Raw genomic sequence first — 26,052 nt, forward strand, 5'->3', positions numbered from 1 at the left:
CGCACTAAGCTCCTAGACCATATGGGGCTGATTTTGCACTGCAAAAATGGGCGGGGGGGTATACCACAAGGCCGGCCAGCCTAGTTCAGGAGCTCTTTGCAAAGAGGCAATGTAGGAAGTGGCTTCATACAGTGGGAAAGTGCCAGGATTGGCTCAGCTTCTCTTACATGTGGCTCCCTGAGCCAACCTGCAGCTGTTTTCCATTGGGTGTAACCACTGTCTTCCCCATTGACTGGCACTCTTATTTTCACTGCACTACTGGGCAGTCATGGTAATTGTTGGCTATGGAGACCATGAAGAAAAAGAAGGAATGAACAAGAGGCGCCTGAGGTGAAAGCACAGCAGTTGTATTATGGAAGTGGCATGGGCAGCCAATGAAAAGTGTGAGGGGGGAAGGAGAGGAGGAGAAACACAGTGAAGGTCAGCTGGATACAGCAGTCGGTGGAGCGCGTGGCAGTGGGGCTTTGCACTGGACTGGCTGGCTATGGCATGCAGCTTGAGGCTGGGACTGGGACTGAAGTAGAGGCCTGGGAGCTGTGGCAGATGGCTGAGACTGCTGAAGGCCCTGGGCCTCTAATTCAGCCTCAGCGCTAATGCTGCCAAGGAATGCCTCTGTGCAGAACATTAAAAAGGACAGAAATGGGGTGAACATAAGTAGGTGAAGGGAGCTGAAGTGCCTTTGTGGTCATAAGTATGGGTGAGCTACCAAATGCCCAAATTCTGGTCACAGGACCACAAGGGGCGCTGCAATGGCCTGTAAGTTTGGATGTCAATTTGTACGTCCTTTCACTTGGCACCATCATAACTTTGAACAGTTGCTGAATGAATGATAAATCAAGGACTCCTAATGTACTAATTCAACCCATCCCCTGTTACTTGAAGCAAATTAGGAAGGGTTGTCATTTCAGCTATATGTTGCGATCTATGCATCTAGCAAGTGATAACAGAATACTTTAGGAATCTCTGCTGAAATTTTTATAGATTGTGGATTTTGTTTACATAATACCAGATTCTAAGATGTGGCATTCTCCATCATATTTATTTCTTTTTGTTTAGGAAATGACAAAAGTGTGCCAAGATTCTTGATTAGAGAAGTGGAATTTGAGAAAAAGGATCTAACTAGGCTCATGTTTTCGCCTGATCAAGAAAATCATCCATCAAAAGCACCAGTGAAGTATGGTGAACTGATTGTGTTGGGGTAAGTATCTGGCACTGACATCAGAACTTCTAAAAGAGGAGTTTTAGTTAATCCTGCAAACCAAAGTTTTTTCTTGTTTTCCTTGTTTCCTTGCAATGTGATTCTTTGAAACATGGCAGTTCCTTGCAGTGCAGCTTGTTTTGGGATCCTGATTTCAGACTGACATTAGCATCAGTCTGAAATGTTCCAACATTAGCGTCAGAGGCATCAGGGTTAGATCATGCCCACATAGTCTTTTGAGTTGTATGTGATGCAACCAAACATTTCTAAGCTTCATCAAATTTCACTAAGAGAAATTTGAGTGCAGGTTTTAAGTTTTTCCCCCTATGAAATCATTTGGGCTTAACTTTAGAATGGCATTTATAACATTTATATATTAGTATTTACAATAATTGTTGCTAAACTAATTGTCAGCACAGGAGATTTATTCTTAAAATAAAGATAAAATAAAAGAGTGGCTCAATTTTCTCTGTGCTACAAATTATACAGAATATATAATGAATGAAAACTAATTGAAAAGGGTATGGCGTTCCTATTACTTTAGGTAAATATCTGATTTCTGCATTCATATACCTGAACCTGTTTGTTGTAAGTCTTAGGAATGCATAAAACTTAATATGTAGTAGATTTAACAAAATACTCATGTAAAGTATATAACTTGAAAAATTTTGATTTGTCCAGGGTTTTTTACAATAACATCACTGGATGTGAACCATCAAAACAATCTATTTCTGACAAAGCTTTTTGCAAATATTTTATAATTTGGTTGCTAAATAGGAAATGTATAACTGCAATTCTGCAATACAAAGTGCTGTATCATTCTCCTCCATGCTGCATCGAGAGCCCAGGATGGGTTGACTCTTTCCTATGACATCATTTAGCTGAGTCTGTACTAAGATATAAAAGCCAGCCCCCGGGAGAGACCCCAGCTTTTGACTCAGCTCCTTTCAGTCAGTAGCTGTGTCTCTGAAAGCGTTCTGTTAAATAGCAATCACCAGCGATCTTCAGTACTTTTTTCCTCGCTTCAAGCAGCTCCAAGGGATCTGGGCAGCTGCTCTTCCAGGAGAGCAGGGCTCTCTCTCTCCTGCAACGTTGGGAGCAGCGTTACAGAGCTCTGTGCAGGCAAGCTGGGCAGCGTCTGTAGACCTTCCCCACGCCTGCGGTTTGGAGCGATCGTAAAAATGATCGGCAAACTGCTAAGAGGGCAAGCCAGCTGATTGTGTAGCTGGTTGCTGCGTTTTTCCTTTGCTGACTTCGCTCGCGGCTCTGTATAGCCTAAGGAGCGATTCTTCAATCTTGGAGCCTGTTTTCCTGTAGCCAGTGGCCCTGTTGGATTCAAGCCTTCCACCACGAGGTGAGCGGCCATTTTGTAAGCCCAGGGGCCATTTATACCCGAAGGGGCTTAATAGAAAGATTTCTAAACAGCTTCTTTCCAACGCAAAAGCCTTTATTCTGCAAATGGAGCAAGATAAGGCTCAGGCAGAGCTCCCCCCCAGTGGAACAGTCTCTTAAGCCCAATAAGAGAAAAAAACGTAGGCAATGCACCCAATCAGTCCAGAGGGAGGTGGCTGCTAAAATCAAAGCTAAGGCTCTAGCCCCTAAGAAGGCAACTCAGGCTGAATTGAGGGTAGAAAAGTGCAGACATGCAGCTCTAGAGAGGCAGTTCAACAGAACTATTCAACAGAAGGGAGTACAACTACAGTATGTTTCAGGTGATACTCATGGTCCCCAACCAAGCCCTCCCAGGGGAGGAGAAGTTATCTATGAGCCTTTCCATCCTCCATCCTGGTCTCCTGAGGCTCTTGCTGTACAATCAGATCCTCAGGATCTAAGCAGATCTGGGCCTTATTTCCAACAGGCTTCTGTGCCCTATGCTCCTCCCCCTCCCTCCAGGCCTCGAACCTCCCCTCAATCTAGGCCTGAAGCCACCTTCACTCCCACAGCAGTGGGCCTTCTGCCTCTACCTTTGAGCACAGGGATATCCAAGATGTAGTCTCATCAGCCATTAGGCAGGGATTGGCTGAAAGCTTCAAGAAAATTATTCAACCTCTGGAAAGGGTTCAGGCCCTTCTTCCTTCTCAATCTATAAGTTCCTTGCCTCATCATCCTGATTTACACAGGCCTCAGGACCTCAGGGTCCATTCTTCTCTACCAGAATGGGAGGAGGTTGATGAGGAAGGAAGGCCTTCACCATCTGAACACAGTTACTCTTCTCATTCAGAGTTTGAGATTTTTGACCAAAATCTTTCAGAGGAAGAGGATTCTCACCCAGAGCAGATATCCTCTGCATTGGTCTTCAAACTTACTCTCTTCAGGCCATTACTCAGCAAGGCCTTGGTCACTGCCAAGCTGTCGCCAGAGGAAGTGACTCCCGAGCCACAAGGAGATCTCTCAATTGGTGGCATTCCCCGTCAATCTGGAGGGGACTCCTGTTCAGGGACCCAGACAGTTAGTGATAACCACTGATGCCAGCCTCCTGAGTTGGGGTTCCCATATGCAGGGCCAGATAGCTCAGGGCGTTTGGTCCAGATCAGAGCAGATCCTTCCCATAAATTGGCTAGAGCTCAGAGCCATTTTTCTGGCTCTCAAGCATTCCAGGCAATCAGTGACCGGCTCTCATGTTCTAGTCCTTATGGACAATATGGCCACAAAGGCTTATGTCAACCGGCAAGGGGGGACGAGGTCCAAAGCCCTCATGAGAGAGGCTCTATGGTTGGGGTTATGGGCAGAGAAACACCTGTTGTTGATCTTGGCGGACCACATCTCTGGGGTCGACAACTCCCAGGCCAACTGGCTCAGCAGGAGCCTAATCGACCAGGCAGAATGGTCCATTCCTCCGTCTCTATTCAGGGATCTTTCCCTCAGATTCGGAACACCGGAGGTGGATCTCTTCTCCACTCCTCAAAACGCCCAAGTCACCAGATTCTTCACCAGGTTTCCTTGCCAGGTAGCGTGGGGGACCAATGCTCTTCAGTGCAGATGGCCCAAGGGTCTCCTCTATGCCTTTCCCCCACTTCCCATCATTCCGGCAGTAATTCGGAAGATGTTGGAGGAACGTGCGGAGCTCCTCCTCCTCCTCCTGGCACCCTATTGGCCAAGGAGGCCCTGGTTTGTGGACCTGGTCAACGTATCGATGGCTTCTCCGTGGAGGATCCCAGCCCATCTAATCTCCCTTCACCAGGGGGCCCTGCTCCACCCAGAGCCTCAGTGGTTCAATCTGACCGTGTGGCACTTGAGCGGCAGCAGCTACTAGAGGAGGCTGAACTTCCAGAAAGGGTCATCCTAATTATCCTGGCATCTCGCAAACCTCCTACAAGGCACATCTATGATGCCACCTGGAAGGCTTTTTCCCGATGGTGCCTCAGGGAGGGTCTTTCTCCTGCTTCAGCCCAGTTGGCAGAAGTTCTTAGCTTCCTTCAGCATGGGCTGGAGAAAGGTTTGGCCCCCAACACCTTACGCAGGCAGATTGCGGCCCTCTCCTCGGTCCTTTCATGGGATTTGCTTCCTTCCTTATCCCATCACACTTCAGTCAGGAGGTTTTTGAAAGGGGCTTCCAACCTGCACCCTCTGGTGGTTCACAGGTATCCTTCCTGGGACCTTCATATGGTCCTTAATGCCCTTACAAAACCCCACTTTGAACCCCTTAGGACAGTGTCTTTCCGTTTCCTGACTCTGAAGGTAGTGTTCCTTGTTGCCATCACTTCTGCCAGGAGGGTTTCTGAGCTTGCTGTTCTTTCCATCAGACAGGACCTTTGTTCCTTTCACGATGATAGGGTTGCTCTTCATCTGGACCCCTCATTTATTCCGAAGGTTAACACCTGGTTTCACAGGTCCCAGGACATTGTTTTGCCTGACTTTTGTCCTCTCCCACACCATGACCTAGGGCGGCAGTGGCACATGCTAGACATAAGAAGGGCTCTTATAATATACATTAAGCGCACTTGCTCCTTCAGGAAGTCGGAAGCCATGTTTGTTTCCTTTTTCCCTTCTCACTTGGGGCACAAGACCTCTTCTACTATTAGCAGGTGGGTCAGGTCTTGCATTGATCAGGCCTACAAAGCAGCCCTTCCGGTTCCCTGAGGTCTGATGGCGCATTCTACCAGAAGCGCAGCCATTTCTGCTACCTGGGCGACCCAAGCGCCCTTGGAGGAGATTTGTTGTGTGGCCACATGGACATCCCCGTCTCCTTTCATCAGACACTACTGTCTGGATGCTTTTGCCTTGGCAAATGCAGCGTTCGGCAGATGGGTGCTTCAACGAGTGGTTCCACAGTTGGTGTGATGAGCCGGAGGACATGCAAGCTTTGGTATGTCCCATCCTGGGCTCTCGATGCAGCATGGAGGAGAATAGGCGTTGGTAGAAGTTACCGTGAACGCCCTTTCTATCTGTGCTGCGAGAGAGCTCAGCCCCTCCCTTGATTCATCCGGAGAGGGTAAGACATATTTCTGTATTTATTTTGGGCTTTCAGAGACACCTTTCAGTCTGTCAAGTATCTCGCCAAAAGCTGGGGTCTCTCCCGGGGACTGGCTTTTATATCTTAGTACAGACTCAGCTAATTGACGTCATAGGAAGGAGCCAACCCATCCTGGGCTCTCTTGCAGCAGAGATAGAAAGGGCGTTCACGGTAACTTCTACCAATGCCCATTTTCCTATTTGGCTCTTACATCCATCTGAAGTAACCTCCAACATTTTGTAGTTTGTTATTTGCCTGATTTTTTCTTTAGAGGTATGTGTTCTTACAATCTTTGTGTTCTTTTAATCCCTTAAAAGAACACAAAGATTGTAAGAACACATACCTCTAAAGTATGACTTAAAAAGTATGATGTATATACTTAAAAAGTATGATGTATATTGCAATAATGTATTAAAAATATTTAGAAAGTTATTTCTAAAATATTCAGTTCTACAACATTATGGAATTATGTACAAATTAATTCAGAGCCTTTATCACCTAATAATCCTCCCATCTCTTCAATTCTTCCTGCACTGTTTTCCACAGATATAATGGCTCCCTGCCAAATGGAGATAGAGGAAGAAGAAAAAGTAGGTTTGCTTTATTTAAAAGACCTAAAGCAAATGGGGTGAAACCTAGTACGGTGCATATTGCCTGTACACCTCAGGCAGCCAAGGTAAGCTTGATTAATGAGGATCTACCACTGTAAATTAACAGCAATTTCTGTCAATGAAATTGTGTGCATGTGTGTGAAATTGTATGTTTTTTTAAGATGGCATCAGGCAGGCATTATGTTGAAGCTGATAGTAGATGGTTGTTTGGTCAGGTGATGATGGATAAATGGATATATAATTGCTAAGTGCAGTGAGTTGATCGAAATTCATGTTGCTTATCCTGCCTCATATTAAAGAACAGGCAGAGTTTACTCTTGGGAAAAGAGTCTCTGACTCTCTGGAAAATTGTAGAGACCAGAACTAGGTCATCTAGTGCCTCATAGTCATCTTAACCCAGCGTTTCTCTACATCGCAACTTTAAGATGTCTTCCAGAAAGCCACACATCTTAAAGTTGCTAAGGTTAAGAAGTACTGTCTAAAACAGTTCTCTCAGTCCTTTCTGATGCTTGGGCTGATAGGTAAATCGTGAACTTCTGGAATGCTGATAGTAAGAAAGCAAGCCCATTTAAACTGTTGATCGAGTATGTATTGCATTTGAATTTCATTGTATCTTTCTGTTTATTGTGATTAAATTATGCCTAATTTCTGCCCATCTCTTTGCTTCCTTTTCTTCATGAGGAACAATTTAACTTTTGTTGAGTGTCATTTATCATATTGTTCAACCTCAAAAGCAGTGGTTAAACAGGTTAATCCATAGTTAAACTATGGTTTATTAAAATAGCTTCTTGTAATAAGTATATTTTAAGCAGCTTAGGTTTTGCATGCCAATATTTAAACATCACAAGGGATGCCAGATTGCATGTGAAGAGAGAAGTGTGTAAGTCTTGAAGGCCAGTGTTGGTAATAAATAATAAATATCATGTCTGCAAACCAGAATAGTACAGTATTAGAATTATTTCATATGTAGATAAGAAATAACTCCTGTTATTATAAAAAAAATCTTCATATACATTAATACAATATGTAAATGTCATATTGGTTGTACTTTGGAGTAACTTTTGCGTATAGTAGGGCTCATTTTTACTAGCTTTGGTTGCTGAAATGAGGGATGAAGATTATTATTTTGGTTAGTGATGCTTAAACTAAGTAAATATTTGTTTCGTATTTCTCATATAACTTTATTCCTTTATCTTAAAATTTGTTTCTTATTTATTTATCCTAAGTGTTTATGCCATCCTACAAATCATAAAAGAGGCATGGATACTAATATATGGTATACTATAATGGGGCTCAAACAATATGAATACAATAATAGTGGTAACAGGAGAAGAAATTCTAGATAGGACAACTCTCCAAAGAAAAGCTCAGTGCCATTTGCTAAAGGAGAAGCCTTTACTGACAAAAGACCCTTTCTTCTTACTGCATCTTTCAGACTATAAGCTTGAGCTCATAGTGGCAAAGACCAGCTATAGATGAATCTGTGGTGGCATCTGGCCAGCTATAGATGAGTCAACATCTCTCACAGCCCAGGTCATATAGCTTTAAGCTGTCAGATCTGCTAAAATCTGCTATAATCTGCTATAATCTGCTCTTTCCCCATTTTGAGGGATTTCCATTGTCTTTGCTTCATAATAGCACCTCTTTTGCCTAATTAATGTATTGATCACCACATTTTAAAAAAGCTGTTTAACTTTAAAACTTCCTCTTTACCCCAGTGTGCTGAGAGGATGGGATGGAGGCAATGTTGACCCATCATGTTCAGGGCCTCATCTTTTGGTGCCTCATTTTTGTGACATTTGAATGCCCTGAGGATCTTAATCATTCAGTGTGTCTAGGCCAACATATGGCTAACAGTAGCCATGACTAATGGGCTTATCTCATAGCAACATATGTTCTATTGTGAAAGATTAAATGAGACCAGTTGGGACTGTTTTCTTGAATACATCAGTCATGCATTTAAAAAAAAGTTTCTCTACAGTTCATTGTTTTGTAGTGACACACCTGCACATAATTAGCATCGGTACGGTCAGAGTTTCAGTAAGCTCAACAGGAGGCCAGTAATACTAATTTCAAATGCAAGCTTTGCATATGTCTCTGGTCTGGAAAATAATGAAGAGTCTTTATAGGAGCTTCTGAAAGAGCTGGGACTCTTAAGCACAAGAGTACATACAAATTGCATGCAACATGTTTGTGATCTTTTGTCCTTTGTTTATGTCACAGAATTGTATTTGGAGATAGTACGGCCATAGCATTTCTCCCATTGTTGAATAAAATATGCTCATTGTAATTTATTTCATGAGGACTGTTTTACTTGGAGTCTGAGTCCTGATAACCTTCATTGGTTTTCCTCAATTTGGTGCCTTCCAGCTATTGGCATAAACTAGTACAGTGTATATAAGTTGTTTGAGCTGTATAAGAAATGTGGTACATGAGAATTGCACCCATTGTAAATTCCTCTATATGAACCTTCCTTCAATAGTAAAACACGGTTTTGGTGTGATGTATGGATTAGGATGGACTTCTCAAAATACCATAGCGATTCAAAATGAGCAAAATGAAGGCTTATAATACAGAAGTCTGAACTCAGTATGCTTTGGGCTGTCAATACAATTAACTTCAAAATAACCAATATGTGCCAGAAGTGGGTGGGAACCAAAAATTAATAGTAATTTGGATAGATAGCAAACCTGTCTATTTGAAACCCTATAGTATGCCAGTCATGGGGTAGATATAAAGAATGCAAGCAACCTAAAGTAAAGAGCTATGACCTTATCAGCCATTGTATGAACCTCTGCCATTAACATATTGCTTCCTTCTCTCACATAGTTACAAATAGAACATATCTAATAAAATGGCATCAAATCAGTGTAATCATGCATTAAATTCCCTGTTAATAAATACTTGCATGAAAACATCATTTGATTTCTGTAATACATAAGGCATTTGAGCCTTATCTATGTTTTTGGCCTGAAATAGGTGTAGTATTCCTATTTAACACAAAGTTATCCAGATACACTGATTTAACAAGACCAAACTATACAATATGCACAATAAGGAATAAATGAGTGAACTTACAGTCTGAGGCCAGAAAATAAAAGTTAAGAGAACCATATACAATCTGACAGTACAACGAAATAAGATTAAGTCAGTTACTTACTTCAGTTATTGGGTCTGAACAGAGTGAAAAATGTAGCTATTGCATTGTTTCAGGACATTTATCATTTAGGAAAAATTGTAAATACCATGCCTCTGAAGAGCCTGGGTTCTTTCTATTATGAGCTGGAATTTCTTGTAAAATCTACAACTCAGAAAGCTATCTTCTAAACTTTCAATTTCACAAAGGCACGAGGAATAAAGGAGAAAATGAGTAGGTAAATATATATTATTCAAGTCTCCTTTGTAATGAATAATGTCACAGCTAGTGGCCACATGGCGGGAGTGAGAGTGATGTTAGTCATATTGCAGGGCATCAATTTGTGAGTGACTGGTTCACAGCATGAGAATAGGGAGGGACCAACATATTTAGATTAGATGGCATTAGTAACAACCATAACATGCTTATTTAGCAGAATTGCTCAGAAGAACAACTGCCTTTATGATGGAAACGTGGGGAAGAGATGCAAATAATTACTGGTTTTGTTGCATTTACAAAAGAACAGCTACAAAAGCTGAGGGTTAGCTATGAAGATGATCTTTAAAAGTTTTCTTCCAAGAAACTGCCACAACTCCCTGATTGTGCATGTTCTTCAATATCACAGTTGAAGATACATATAATAGGATTGTTATAGTAATTATAGGGTTTTGTTTTATTTTATTGACTAAAATAACATAACTAGGGGAAGTAAGATCAAATGGGAGTAAATTTTCCATGTCGAATCATGAGTTATTTCACCTAGTAGGATTGTACTCTAGTGTAAAGTTTTACTAATCAATATAGTTTATGGTTTTACATTGCTGAAATATCCCCTCTTTTCCCTTTTTACTAGGCAATAAGCAACAAGGACCAGCACAGCATTTCTTATACCTTGTCTCGAGTGCAAACAGTGGTGGTTGAGTATACCCATGACAGCAACACTGATATGTTTCAGGTATTCTATGTAAAGTATTCATGTGCTGGGAACTGCATAAATTAATGATGAATAATATGGATAAAATTGTATAAATGTATGTTAGAAACATAATATCGTGGTTGTACTAATAGAAAGTAAAGTTTTACTGTACACTGGTAAAACTTCCAAAACTCTATTCCCTGAACTAAAGACCTGGGAATTTAAGGTTAGAGATGGCTAGTAGAAACAGGAAGGAAGTACTTCCTGTTCATTTTTATTACAAAAATCCATTTGGTGAACATCTGAGAACTCTGTTTTGATCTTGTTTGTCTACAGTCAGTCAACATCTGCTGTTAAGTTACTCAATTCACAGTAAACTTTAGCCCCTCAACTTGCTGCCTAAATATATATAGCTTGTCTATTTAAAAAAAAATACTAGCTTTTAAATGATAGACTTTTGTTTTAATTGGATAAAACATATCTGATCAAAATTAGATTAATATTTTTCACATAATATATTCACATAATATATTCCTCATGCATATTATTTCTTTTGGATTCTTTATTACATGCTTTCTGAGAATTCTCTTTCTAGTGCTTGTGTGTACGTGCGTGTATGTAAAATACTTTCCCACATATTGCAATTTACATTTAAGCAAACAGTCTTTTAAAATCAGTTTCCAGAAAAATAGCTATGTTTTAGTAAAGTATAAAGTCATCTTAGATTGTACTATCATGGCAAGAATCTGCAAAGATTGTTAATTTTGTCAGCTATGAAGGCCCTCAATATAAGGATAAGTTATTTAGGAATTAGCTACTTACTAACTCCATTTAACTACACTGCTCAAAAAAATAAAGGGAACACAAAGTAAAAATAAAGCAACACAATGTAACTCAAGTTAATCACACTTCGGTGAAATCAAACTGTCCACTTAGGTAGCAACACTGATTGACAATCAATTTCACATGCTGTTGTGCAAATGGAATAGACAACAGGTGGAAAGCATAGGAGGTTAGCAAGACATCCCCAATAAAGGAGTGGTTCTGCAGGTAGTGACCACAGACCACTTCTCAGTTCCTATGCTTTCTGGCTGATGGTTTGGTCACTTTTGAATGCTGGCGGCGTTTTCACTCTAGTGGTAGCATGAGACGGAGTCTACAACCCACACAAGTGGCTCAGGTAGTGCAGCTCAACCAGGATGGCACATCAATGTGAGCTGTGGCAAGAAGGTTTGCTGTGTCTGTCAGTGTAGTGTCCAGAGTATGGAGGTGCTACGAGGAGACAGGCCAGTACATCAGGAGATGTGGAGGAGGCCATAGGAGAGCAATAACCCAGCATTAGGACTGCTACCTCCGCCTTTGTGCAAGGAGGGACAGGAGGAGCACTGCCAGAGCCCTGCAAAATGACCTCCAGCGGGCCACAAATGTGTATTTGGGTGCTCAAACAGTCAGAAACAGACCTCCATGAGGGTGGTATGAGGGCCCGACGTCCACAGGTGGGGGTTGTGCTTACAGCCCAACACCGTGCAGGACGTTTGGCATTTGCCAGAGAACATCAAGATTGGCAAATTCGCCATTGGCGCCCTGTGCTCTTCATGGATGAAAGCAGGTTCACACTGAGCACATGTGACAGACATGACAGGGTTTGGAGATGCTGTGGAGAACGTTCTGCTGCCTGCAACATCCTCCAGCATGACCATTTTGGCAGTGGGTTAGTAATGGTGTGGGGTGGCATTTTTTTAGGGGGCCGCACAGCCCTCCATGTGATCACCAGAGGTAGCCTGACTGCCATTAGGTACCGAGATGAGATCCTCAGACCCCTTGTTAGACCATATGCTGGTGTGGTTGGCCCTGGGTTCCTCCTAATGCATGACAACACTAGACCTCATGTGGCTGGAGTGTGTCAGCAGTTCCTGCAAGACGAAGGCATTGATGCTATGGACTGGCCCGCCCATTCCCCAGACCTGAATCCAATTGAGCACATCTGGGACATCATGTCTCGCTCCATCCACCAAGCCACGTTGCACCAGACTGTCCAGGAGTTGGGGGATGCTTTAGTCCAGGTGTGGGAGGAGATCCCTCAGGAGACCCTCCGCCACCTCATCAGGAGCATGCCCAGGCGTTGTAGGGAGGTCATACAGGCACGTGGAGGCCACACACACTACTGAGCCTCATTTTGACTTGTTTTAAGGACGTTACATCAACGTTGGATCAGCCTGTCGTGTTTTTTTTCCATTTTAATTTTGAGTGTAACTCCAAAGCCAGACCCCCATGGGTTGCTAAATTTGATTTCCATTGATAATTTTTGTGTGATTTTGTTGTCAGCACATTCAACTATGTAATGAACAAAGCATATAATAAGAATATTTCATTCATTCAGATCTAGGATGTCTTATTTTGTGTGTTCCCTTTATTTTTTTGAGCGGTGTACTTAATGTTATAAACACATTTTCTTGTGCTCAGTGTTTTAGTTTTGAAGTATACTGCTGCATTAGAAACTTAGCAGGATATACTATGTAAAGTACAAATTGGTAAACATTTTCCTGAAATCAGTCACTTCAGCCTTCAAAATATTCATCTATTCCCAGGATTTTTTTTAAAAAAAAACCTTGCATATAGAATAGAGCCATATCAAAAAGAGGCATTTACTTAGCTTTACTTTACTTAGCATAGTCATTTTTTTATGGGTAAGAAACTTGAGCAATGTAAGCAAGTCATGTAAAATAACCCAAAGCAATATATTTATTAAAAACAAATACCCACTTTGGATCTTTTTGAGTGCATTGCTGAGGCTATACAAGTACATAACTAAAGCTTCACTGCGTCTTCGAAGAAGAATGTGAGAGAAGTAAACAAGTGAAACTTTTCACTCTTGGTTCTTCCAAACCAGATTAAGAGTTGGAAGCTCTTAACTCTTAATGCTTTATAATAGGGCAGGTATAAGTACCAACTTAAATGCTTTGGAATGGAAAGGAAGAGAAAGATGATGCAAATCCAGTGAGAATTATAAAAGCAATTCTTAAAAAGCTTTGGTTGAATACTTCCAACTACTTCTTCGTGATTGTGAAAGTGAAAGGCAACAGTTTACAAAGATCGTAGCTATAATTGTGAATTATAAAAAAGTCCCCTTGTTCCTTTCAACTTATTATGTAATTAAGTTAGACTACTTAGACAACTTACAGATAGTCCTTGGCTTACAACAGTTTATTTAGTGTCCATTCAAAGTTATAGCATTGAAAAAAGTGACATGACCTTTTTTTCAGTTACAGCCTTTGTAGCATCCCCACGATCATGTAATCAAAATTCAGATGCTTGGCAACTGGCTCATACTTATGACCATTGCTTTATCCCAAGGTCATGTGATCACCTTTTGCAACCTTTGGACAAGCAAAGTCAATGAGAAAGCCAGATTTCACTTAACTATCGGGTTACTAACTTATCAATTGCAGTGCTTCACTTAACAACTGTGGCAAGAAACGTCATAAAATGCTCACTTAAATGTTTCATTTAACAACATAAATTTTGAGCTCAATTGTGGCTGTAAGTCAACTGTGTTGGCAACAACACTAACAATGGAATAAGGACACAAATATCTTTGTAACACACAAGGACTCAATCAGCTGCACTGAAATACGTTCTGCTTTGCTTCATTCTTGTGTTGTCTCTTTGAAGGCAATGTTTGGTTTGGGTGTGAAAAGTGCCAGTTCCCTTATCACACGAAGTTTTTCTGTGTTTAACCAAAAACAATAAGCTTTTGTTAGGCTATTGTTTTCATTCAGAAAGGCTGCATTTACCTTGCATTATATAGGCTACATATGTTCTGTCTGTATACTATCCAAAGAATAGTGGTGCAACTAGGTAATTTTAATTTTAAATTCCAGATATATTGAATATAGGTGGTGTCTTAGGCCAAAAGTTGTCAAACACAGATTCAAAGACCACATGTAGTTCTCAACTCTTCTGAGTAGGGCCTAAACCAGATTAAAATACATTTGGGCAATATTTAACAAAATAAAACAAAAATAAAGCATAGTTAATATTACATTTTAAAACTAAATAACAAATTTAGTCACCATAAAACTTTTATATAAAGTCCACTTAGAGTTCTGCACAAGTTTGTTGTCTCAGTTTAGCTGGAGCAGTGAGGATTGCTTGCTGCTGCCATAGCACAAAAGACCCAAAGCTCCACGGGATCAGAGTTCTCTCGCAGTGGTGCTGCTGAAGTTAAACTAGGCTGTGAGCTTGTGTTTCTTCACCCTAGAACAGCAGGCAGGAAGTCCTGCAAAGATAACTGACTTGCTGTGGACCTGCCTTTCCAAAACAGGTTGGATTCTGTGTTCTCTTGATGCTTTCTGAAATTCTTTTCCTTCTACTTGCAAAAAAAAAAAATCTTTCCAAAACTGGTAAAGTGTGCTTCCGAGTACAATTCAAGGTGCTGGTAGTTACCTTTATGGCTTGGGACCAGGTTACTTGCCAGACAATCTGTCTCTCATGTTGTTTCTGCCCATTCCACCTGGTCCAGCAGAGGGGCATGAGTGTCAGCTGACATGGCCCAGGAGGAAGGCTTTTTGTGCTGTGACACCAGACCTATAGGATCATCATTCCACTTGAGATTAAGTTAGCCCTGACCCTCCTGTCCTTTCATAAGGCCCTAAAAACTTGGCACAGCCTCTTGGCTTTGCTGATGGTTATATGTGAAGCTTGGCTACTATGTTGTTATTTTTGTTTTATCTTATGTTTGTCATTGTTTTTATCTACTTGATTGCAAACTTGCCAGGTTGCTTCTGTGAGATCGGCATCTATAGAAAACAAATAATAAAACCAATGGAATACATTTCCCTCCCCTGTCCAGAAAAAAAAAAAAAAGATTTTCCCTACTGCCTCTGAAACAGATTGAAATTTATTTTTCTGCAGCTTCCAATAAAGGCTTAATTAATATCTATTGAGCTTCAGTCTGTGTATGACCGTAATTGTTATCCACTTTATTTAAAAAAAATAAACTTTATATAATTTCAGGATACATGCAGAAAAGAATGAGGGAAATGAAAGAGAGGGGGTGATCTAAATGCTTTTATGTTATGCCTTGCTTTCTTTTTTTCTAATTTTTTCTTGTTTTATGATACCACATTCAAGGAAAGAAAGAAACTTAAATGTTTACAAAATATTGATTGCAGTGAGTTTATAGTATAGTCTTTAAATATGTATGTGTGGAGCCAGTTGGTATAGTGGTTAAAGTGTCAGACTAGAAACCAGAAGATGGTGAATTAAGTCCTGCCTTGGGCACAAAGCCAGCTGGGTGACCTTGAGGCAATCAATTCTCTTACCAGTAGAGGGGGAAAAAATCCTGCCAAGTCATTTCTGAAAATTGCTGCCAAGAAAAGTAGAGAGAACAGTTGCCAGGAGTCCAAAATTACTTGAAGAACACCTTCCAAGTGTTTACATGATGTGCTATTTCTAGTTTTTATACTTTAAGAAATACATAAATATCTATGTTGCATATATTTACTTAATTAAATCTGTAATTTACTCTCATTCTCATATTGTGGTGCACAAATTTGTACTTGGTTTGAGAAAAGTTACCAAAAAAACCCCATTATTTTTCATGCACAGCATATCAGAAATTAGAGCAGGGGTGTCAAACTCAAGGCCCGCAGACCAGCCTGGAAATATCAAGGGAACCAGCCCGTGGTGCCTCTGGTGACTAAAATAGGCCATATGCCCCCCCATACGCCTCCATGGCTTCCTGCAGCACTCTGCCAGCTGAAAACAGGCCCAAAACGAGCCGAAAACAGGCCACATGGAGTGCTGCAGTAGGCCATGGAGGGCAAAAACAAAGGGGCTGTGCGTGGACCCCCTATGCCCCTGCATGTCCTGTTTTCGGCCCGTTTTGGGCCTGTTTCAAATTTCTACATTCTTTTAACTGGTTCTTAATGCTGAAATAACAGGTGTGTAGTTTTCAAAACATTGGATGTTTGCAGTATATGTGTATAAATGAAAGATTCCATTTTGGTTTGATACAAATACCAGTACTTTATAATTACTTCAATAACCAAATCTAAATTCATTTTATTTTTGCTAGATTGGGAGATCAACAGAAAGTCCTATAGATTTTGTAGTGACAGATACTGTTCCTGGAAGCCAGAGCAACTCAGAGACTCAGTCTGTCCAAAGCACCATATCAAGGTTTGCCTGCAGGATAATATGTGAACGAAATCCACCTTTCACAGCAAGAATATATGCTGCCGGCTTTGACTCCTCCAAAAATATCTTCTTAGGGGTAAGGAGCTTGTTTCCCTCTACTGCTCAAGGCAAATGTAAAAATTCAGTTTGCTTTCAAAAACTTCAAATATTAAGAACTACAAAGCAGTTTTTAGTCATTTGTTATCTCCCTCTAGGAAAAAGCTGCCAAGTGGAAAACACCTGATGGACAAATGGATGGATTAACCACAAATGGAGTCCTTGTCATGCATCCACGGAATGGGTTCACCGAAGACTCAAAGCCAGGGGTATGGAGAGAGATATCTGTATGTGGGAATGTGTTCAGTCTTCGCGAAACAAGATCTGCTCAGCAAAGGGGCAAAATGGTAAGTACAAGAAGGACAGACTTTCTCAAGCAGGTGACTGACTCCCGTGGAGATTGAGAGCCAGTTGGTGAAGCAGGGGAGATTTTTTCCAACCTGATCACACAAAATTAGGTTAGTTTAAGTACTTGCTTCCAAATGTGACGAGAAGCCTTTTTCTGTATTGATTCAGTGCAGGAGTTGCAAACTACACTGAAGGGAATGGTTAGCTAGGTTGGGAAGGGTTGCTTTCCCTTTTCTCTGTTGGCTTGGTGAGATTTGCCCATATGGGAGGTGCACTGGGTTCTTGCCTGGTTGTGTGGAGAAATGCCTGCCTTGGGCTGTGCAGGGACTGGCTTTAGCAGGCTTTCCCACTGTTTTTGGTGACGGCAAAGGAGGTAGATGGGATAGGTGCATCCAGCAAAATGGTGATGAAGGAAAGTGCTGTCTCCAGGGGAAAGAGTGATCAGTGAAGACAGTGGGAATGCTTACTTACAAAGAATCTCCAGAAGCCCTTCCTTTTGCTGACCAACTCCCTTCCAGGATCCCAGGAGCAGAGAGTTACAAGAAGGGTGTTGCTATCCTGCAGGGAGTATCAGGATCCCAGGCAAAGTTTGGGTAAGGGTGGGGGTTGGTAAAAATGCATTGGGGCATGAGAATTGCACCTTTGGCTCTTCCTGGCTTCTCTTCCCCTTCTCGTTTCTTCCCTGTGTATTGGAAGGTTGCCTGAATCAAGAAGCATAATTTACAATTTTATTTCATCTTTTAGCATGCTTTTGCTTTACCACAGCCTCCAGTTTTAGGCAATACCATCTTCCCAAACTAGATGATTGGTCATGTGAGTTTCTACTCCTCCTTGTGATGCTCCCTATGGAGAACTAAACTGATAGCTGGAGAATTCACTACTATGAAAGGAAGCTTATTAATTTCATTCATGGAGGGTCACTCCTGTAATTATTCCCTTACTCTCTTAAGTTCAAATCTCTGCAGGGAAGTTTCTCATATTTCACTTATTTCAGTGTTGTTACTTGGTTTCTCCACTATTAGACATAATAGTTAAGACATCCACTATCATTTCTTATGTAAGAGACATATAAGAACAAAATAACTGGCTTTTTGAAATGAGATTACTTTTAGAACTCTGTATATTTCATGAATTCTATATTACTTTTCCAGGTTGAAAATGAAACCAACCAACTCCAGGATGGTTCACTGATTGATCTCTGTGGAGCCACACTTTTGTGGCGTACAGCAGAAGGACTTTCACGCACTCCAACAGTGAAGCACCTGGAAGCTCTCAGGCAGGAAATCAATGCAGCCCGGCCTCAGTGCCCTGTGGGCTTTAACACATTAGCCTTTCCCAGCATGAAGAGGAAAGATGTTGTCGATGAAAAGCAACCGTGGGTTTATCTGAACTGTGGCCATGTGCATGGATATCATAACTGGGGGAATAAAGAAGAGAGAGATGGCAAGGATCGGGAATGTCCAATGTGCCGGTCTGTTGGTCCGTATGTGCCTCTATGGCTTGGATGTGAAGCTGGATTTTATGTGGATGCAGGGCCTCCAACTCATGCATTCAGCCCATGTGGACATGTGTGCTCAGAAAAGACAACAGCCTACTGGTCTCAAATCCCTCTTCCTCATGGTACCCACACTTTTCATGCAGCATGTCCGTTCTGTGCACATCAGCTTTCTGGTGAACAAGGCTACATAAGACTTATTTTCCAAGGACCTCTTGATTAATGTTCACATGTTATTCAAGGACTGCATCTAAATGCATAAGCTAAGGAATTCTGATTTCAAATGAACTGTTGTCTTAAAATCAACTATATTTCTTCTCTGGGCTTTGACAGTTTACTTTGAGATGAAGAATAAGTTTATTAATATTATTATTATTTCAGTGGTTAAGTTCCCCTGTAGATAATGAAAGAAGTTGCTATGTAGAAAAGACTGGTGATGGGTAAGTAGGATAGATGGAAGGTAGTTCCAGACTCATATTTTTTTTTCTTTTTTTTCTTTTTTTGAGATGGAATTGATAAAATTATTTGCCTTCATTGTAATGTTTTGAATAACATGCCTTTAATATCTAAAGGATATCTTTTTTTTTGTAAGTACATATCTGAGGGTAAAAGTGATCAGATCCGAAGGACATATGTTTACAGCTTGGATGCAAACATGTAAAATAGAGCAATCTGTATATTAACTCCTTTTTCTATTTATCTTTACTATGAGTAATTAATCCTAGATGATTTGGATAGAGTAGCAGGGTAGTGTTGTTACATCCATTGATGGGATGTGTAGATTAGTTCTTGATGAGAAAAGTTAGAAGGGGAAATGGTAAAGGAGCTTTATTTTGTAAAAGTCTAGAACACTATTGAGTTGATGGCTAGCAGGAAGTTATAGAACCCAATCAAAGCATATTGCTTTTATATGCTTTTTAAAAATCCCTAATTGTACGTCAGATAATACAGATAAACACTTTGGTGTTTCTTTTTCTCCGTCTGATGGAAATATAATACCTGGTCACATAACATTTACCTGATACTTGGAATATGCAATTTACCCTCAATGACGTTATTTTCTTCCTCTGTGTTAAATATTCTGTGTTTGTTTTGCTTTTAGTTTTTGTTTTGCCTTTTTTTCAACTCAGAAGGGTTTATGTTTATTTAAATAATAAAAAAATAACTAAGGCATCTGAGATTGGTTTTTTTTTTCTGCAATATTAGGAAAAGGGATATATGTAGTCAGCTTCTACACATTATATCGGCAGCTGACCAATATAATATATTTTTTGATGATATATTGCAAACTTCCTAAAGTCTTGGGATTAGAATGATAATAAAATATAAATTGATATAACGGTAGGCACAGATTAGAATAGACTTAACAGACAAAAATAGATGTTTTCATTGCAAACATTATTGAATTTTACGTTTTTATATACATTGGCAGTTCTGAGAGACTTTTCTAGCATTATTTATAGAACAAAAGAATAAGACATTGGGATGATAACAGTCTTCATTTTCTTCCAAATGTAACAGTGAAACACAAAGATATACAGAAATACAGAGGTAGGTTCTCACTGCTGATTCCCCTCCTGTCTCCCCATGCAATGTGTGCCGAAAGCAGGTTGAGAAAAATTAAATGTATGAGTAACAAAGTTCTCTGGTGCCCTCCAGATACACTGCTGACCATCTGTATTCAGCTTAACTGTTGGGACTCTTACAGTCAAACACATTGGCAAAGCAAGATTAGATAAAATTTTTGCCATATTAGCACAATTGAATGCAAGCTGATTCAGAAGCAAGTTGTATTCTGTTCAGTGGGTCTGACTCCAGGTGAGGAAGTGACATTTTAAAAAAGAAGATGCATTCAGTTGATGACATTTTCCATCAGATTATGATGTAGGCAAGTCCAACCCACGGGCTGCTTGCAGCCCCACAAGATTGTAAACATTTAACATATGTTTTTGGCAATATTTGCATATGTTAACTATCTTATATATTTTATATGTGGCTCAAGACTATTTTTCTTCACTCAATGTGGCCCAGGCAATCAATCCAAAAGGTTGGACTACCATGTTATAATATGCACATTTTAACCCAATGCAGCACTAGTAAGGTATCAGGAGCTGCTTTCCCGTCACCTTTTTGCTGTTTCCTTGTTGAATAATCCCAGTATTCACATGATTAAAGAAACATAAGCCATTATGTTATACATAAATGACCGATAGCAGTGACTATCAGAATATTTTTTTATTATTTTTTATTCTCTTATTCATTAATTCTAAGATTGAAGCTTACAAACAGAAAATAAGAGCAGGCAACAATGGCAGCTGTATAAGGCAGATGCTAGGTGAATTCCCGTAAATAGGGAAGTCTTAGAATAGAGGACATAGATAAATAAGGTTCAGATGAACAAGAATGTGGGGTTTCTTGAAATTTCCTTTTCACAAGACTAGTTATTATGCCAGCAGAATAAAAATTACAAGCTGATTTGCTTAATGTCTGTCCTATTTAAATAATTGGAAAGCAATATTAATACGAAAATTATGGAATACTTTGAGAGACATGGATGTGCCCTGCTGAAGAATAAACCACATTGCTTCTACCCCGTATAAAAGGAAGCGAAAACCCTTTTCATACCTGAATTCCAAACCCTGTAATAAAGTTAAATACAAAGCTGAACGTAACAGAACATAATGGAAAATATCCAATATTAGGAATGGGGCTTCTTCTTTCCCTTTCTGGAGATTTACACCTTAACTACTTTAACCCTCACTCAAACCTAGTAATAGCTTTGTGCTCTTGAACTGATTGTCAGTTTTCTTTGAACAATTCTGCCTATGCAATTAAAACCAGTCAAATTATTGCTTTTCAGTAGCATTCACATTCTAGCTTCTAGCACAAGTTTTTTGTTTCAGTCCTAATAATAATTTTAAAAAGCAAAGGTTTGAGTCATAATCCATGACTAGCATTTAAGGTGTGGTTAGAAACTACTCTCAAGCAGCTTTGCAAGCAGCTTTGCAAAAATCCGCCTGCGTTTAAACAACAGTTTGAATTTCTAAGGTACTTTAAAATGATTTTTCATAAGGACACTTCAGAATATAGGTCAAAAGTTCAATTACTTTAGCACACATTTTTAAGTGAATATTACATATCAGCATATTACATATGAAAGCATATAGGACACATAAAACCATAACTATTTAGATACAGTTATTATTTATTGATTAGCCTTTAGGCCATATCAATATACAAAATTCAAACACCTATTACCAATAAAATCCTATACAATCAATTTAAAATAAGAGTAGGGTAAAATACAATAGTTATAGGTTAAAATACAATACTTTAATATATAAACAGAATAAAATGACTTAAAATTATATTTTTGTATCACTCCTACAGTCTACCCCAATCAGGCCCACATGCCGATCTCAGCCGGACCATTTAGGTACAGTTGCATTTCACTTTCATATTTTCATTTATTCTAGTTCAATCAGAATTTTCAAGACTGTTTTCCTTAAAATGTGAATACTTAAATTGTCTTCAGAATTTGTCTAGTTTTGACATGGCTACTGATAAGAAATAGAAATAAGAGCTCCTCACAAAGGACAGAGCCCAGACAATTTAGGTATTGAATTATTTTTCTCATAACTTTAACACTGTAAAAAAAGATAAAAATGGAGAGCATTTTCCAATAATAAAACTAGAAGCTTCTGGCCAAAAGTACTGAATAAACAATGGAAACCAAGAGGAATATTTCTGGAGATTTTTCTTTCCCCGGTAAAAGATCAACCATATTAAAAATATACTGCAAATAAGGGGCAGAATCTCAACATATTTGCACACCTATGTGAATAATTGTCCAGAAAGGAGAAATTCTTTTCCACCACTACCTCAACATTGGAAAAAGTAAAAAGGGCAATGTCATTGCTGACATCATGGAAGTAACAAAATCCACACTATTAGATATATATCCTATATGAACATGTTTAACAAGGAAGTCAAGGAAAGAATAGGAAACAATAAGAATGCAATAAGGACCGTAAGAATATGAAAAGCTAGCCCAAATCAGAAGAAAGGAAGCCAAGCCTGCAATCAAATATATCTCTTTTTTTGTACTTCACTCAAATAATTTAAACCAACATTTTTTTAAAAAAAGTACAACAAAAGTAGCAAACTAATTAAAGGTATCTTGACTATCATGACAACTCTTGTAAGGAAAGGATACCGAGAACAGTACAATTTTGTGTGTGGTCTTCATTGAAGAAACCACAGGGTAAGGCAAATACCTTTGCTTGAATTGAATTACAGGGGGGAAAAAATCTAAAGAATGAAGGTTCCCAACTATTTGCAGTCCCTGGAGGCCCATCTGATTGCACCACCAAAATTCAGCAATGTGGTTTTCCATTAGAAATCAGTGTAATGTTTATAAACTATTTCCGTGTTGAATTTTTCTGAATACTTTAATGAAAAAAAATGTTCTGTTTACCATTATTTTTCTTCTAGTTGACCTTAATTGTTTGGATTTTTTTTCTCCTTATTCATCCTATTTAATACCAAGGCTCTGCTTCCTATTTAATATCAAGGCTCTGACTTTGACCAGGGTCAAAAAAAATTAAAATGTGGTCCAACACTACACTAAATTGTACCTTCCTGTTTTAAATCTTTGGGATAAAACCATCATCATCATCATCTACTTGGCTTGAATCCTTAACTTTTATGTGAAATTGCTGTGTTCAGCAACAGCAAAAATAAATTAGTCTAAATTCTGGGTTTGGAACTACAGAAGAGTTTTATTATTATTTTGATGTTGAGTGGGTACTTACCCCCGAGCATTTCTAGTCTTGACTGTAAGACGAACCAGTCAAGTGTTTAACGTATGTAGAATGTATTCTTATAACTGATAATTAAGGGAAAGGAGTAGTTTCATGTGTTTTAAAATACAGTATTGGACTGCCATCTGCTGACTTATATGAAGGTTGCTAGAGACCATATATTTTGTCTTTCAACCAAGTATGTTTTAAATAAAATACCAAGCTTTGACATAGATATCCTTTATTAGAATATAAAAATGATATATGCAGGAAGTTGACACACATTATGAACCAGTTTTGGTTTTGATTTGGTAACCCTTGAGAATTCTGTATAATTCCTGCTGTGGAAATCAAATGGTGTAATTTCACATAATTTTGACACAGGAAACACAAACTAGAATGGAAAAGTTTCATTCATGTATTATGAATGAAATAGCCTACCTACGTGTTAAAAAGTTTGACATGATGTCATCTAGGTTATTATGGGTGTGGCTGAAAGTATAAAATCCTTAAGTTGGTGATAGTTGCAGGTTGTGCTCTAGCAAATGGTAAGACGGGAAGAACCAGTGATGACTTCTGAAAAAAAATGATGATTAAACATTCCAACTGAAATCCAGGGGGGGAATGTTATACTGTTAGATGACACAAATGGATGGAAGGGTAAGAACAAGATGAAGCAGTGTAGTAAAAGTAATCAGACATTTTTTGAGACCCCAAAATTAAGAGAATTATGACTGTTGATGTAGAGAATAGGTGATCTTTGGAAAGCTAGGCATAAGGAGCAATGGCGACATAAACAAAAGCATACTTTAAGCCTGGCAATATTGAAAGTGTAAGAAAGAAGCTTAGATTTGACTCCTCCCTAATTCACTATAGTATAAGGTGAAGCAAGAGGTTCAGGTTTCTGTTTACTATAGTCTATATATCAACAAAGTATGAGTCTAGTCAGATTTATGGAGTCTGTTTCTTGACCAGGACTATCTCATAGGTTAGCATGGCAAGGGGAGTTATACTAAATGGGATATATAAGATAAAAGGTGCTTAGAGGAATGATGAAGTGAAATAGGATGTGGATAAGAAAAAAAGCATGGCACAGAATGCTATCACAATGATAATGAAATAAAGCTATATTGTGCAAAATGTATGAAGTTAAAAAGATTATTGCAAAGAATATGATCAAGAAGAACAAGGAGTTATTAAGATAAAGAAAATACAGAGTGATTTTGATGGAAATAAATGATTGTTTTGAAAGTCAATATAGAAAGATAAATGAGCCTCCTGAACACTGAATGGAATTAAAAACAAAGATGATGATATCCTTTTCAATGATATTTATGTAATAATAAGATGCCGAAGAAAGGATTAAATAAAGGAATTGAAATTAATCAAAATAAACGTTAGAAATTCAGTGTCCAAGAAAAAAAAAGGATGATAAAGGAAGTAGTAAATGCTATGAAAATGTTTTTTAAAATATTAAGGAAATTATAGTGTTACTGAAGAAATACTAAAATAAGAATGTAGTTCTTTTAGAGCAGAGGTGTCAAACTCATGTCATCACTAAACTAGGCATGGGGATAGCCAGCATGTGACACATCCGGCTTGCGGGCCAGGAATTTGACAGCCCTGTTTTAGAGTGACACTGTGATATTATCATACCTATATGTGTACTGATTGGAGAAAACTGTAGCCTGAATACAAAAGTTACAGAATTAAGTATGCTGTGTAGATAATTGGCAGAAGAGATATGAGATATAAAAACAGATATGACACATGAACAATATTTGTGAAATGCAGCATGTAGATTAGATGTTGTGCTATTACCTTCAATTGGGAAAAGTATGAAGGGAAGAATGTTTATTTGTTGATTCAGAAGATGCACATGATCAAGTGAACAGGCTTGAATTATGAAATACTTTACACAAATATGGAGTTGAAATTTGGTTCCTAAATCTGGTGTAATATATAATTAAACTAAAGCATGCATGAGAGCAAATGGTTTAACAGTGAGGCAGAAGTAAAAATAAAAATGTATGATGTCCTCTCGGTTGCATAAGTTATTTATGGATAAATATGTAGAGAATATTTGTGATGATGATAAAAGTGTATTGCTTGGGGGAATGAATGAATGTCTATATTTGTATGCAGATGATGCCATGTTGTTGGCTAAGAATTCAAATGATTCGCAGGGAACATCTGAAAGACTATAAGATGTAATTGAAAATTAGGGAAATGAATATATTGAATACCAAGATAGCTATATTAAACAGGGAAAATTGAATGAATAATTACAATGTAGACAGATGGTTAAAAAAAGAGAGCAACTAAATTGGTGTGTGTACCCTGGCAGTCTATTCTCTAAAGATGGGGAATTAAATGGAGAATTTTTAAGATGTGCAAATAATGGTGGAAACACAGAGTGGTATGTAGTATCTTGCAAGGAAGCTTTTTTTTTTTTAAAGGAAAAATAGATGTGTATAAAAGCATGCTTCTGCTCACCTTGTTTTATGAAAGTCTTACATTAGTACATCAGAGAAACTTGGATGTGAAATGAGAACATATAAGGTTAAGATATAGGTGTGCTGAATAACATGAACTGAATACAGAAGTGAATGATCAGTAGGAAAGGTGAGGTGGCTTGATGACATAATGAGAGATGACTGAGTTGAGGGGAAGAGAAAGTCATGGTTAGGTAGAATTGATGATATCCTGAAAACGAGAAAAGAGGTTGTGTTAAAAACGAAATAAACACATAAGCTTGCCCTTCTTGTGCTTCCATCATATCTATGAGTGTACATAATTGTCAGCCCTATTGGAGCCATATTGGAGCATCTTCAAGGCCATTATTGTACCAATAAT

The 26,052-nt window shown here is 39.0% G+C and overlaps 1 protein-coding gene across 1 annotated transcript in view; it reads left to right on the top strand.

Moving 5' to 3' along the window:
* Positions 1-19,565, top strand: part of PELI1 (pellino E3 ubiquitin protein ligase 1) — a 72,172-nt gene extending 52,607 nt beyond the window's left edge. The window contains exons 2-7 of the mRNA XM_026712856.2: positions 1,057-1,198; positions 6,198-6,327; positions 10,252-10,353; positions 16,394-16,591; positions 16,710-16,898; positions 18,051-19,565. Coding sequence (XP_026568641.1) covers positions 1,128-1,198; positions 6,198-6,327; positions 10,252-10,353; positions 16,394-16,591; positions 16,710-16,898; positions 18,051-18,617 — 1,257 coding nt within the window. The 5' untranslated portion in view covers positions 1,057-1,127 and the 3' untranslated portion in view covers positions 18,618-19,565. The remainder of the gene's footprint in view (positions 1-1,056; positions 1,199-6,197; positions 6,328-10,251; positions 10,354-16,393; positions 16,592-16,709; positions 16,899-18,050) is intronic.
* The last annotated feature ends 6,487 nt before the right edge of the window (positions 19,566-26,052 follow it).

This window comes from Pseudonaja textilis, chromosome 1, assembly GCF_049901715.1.
Source record: "Pseudonaja textilis isolate UNSWEBS1 chromosome 1, rPseTex1.2, whole genome shotgun sequence".
Lineage (NCBI taxonomy): Eukaryota > Metazoa > Chordata > Lepidosauria > Squamata > Elapidae > Pseudonaja > Pseudonaja textilis.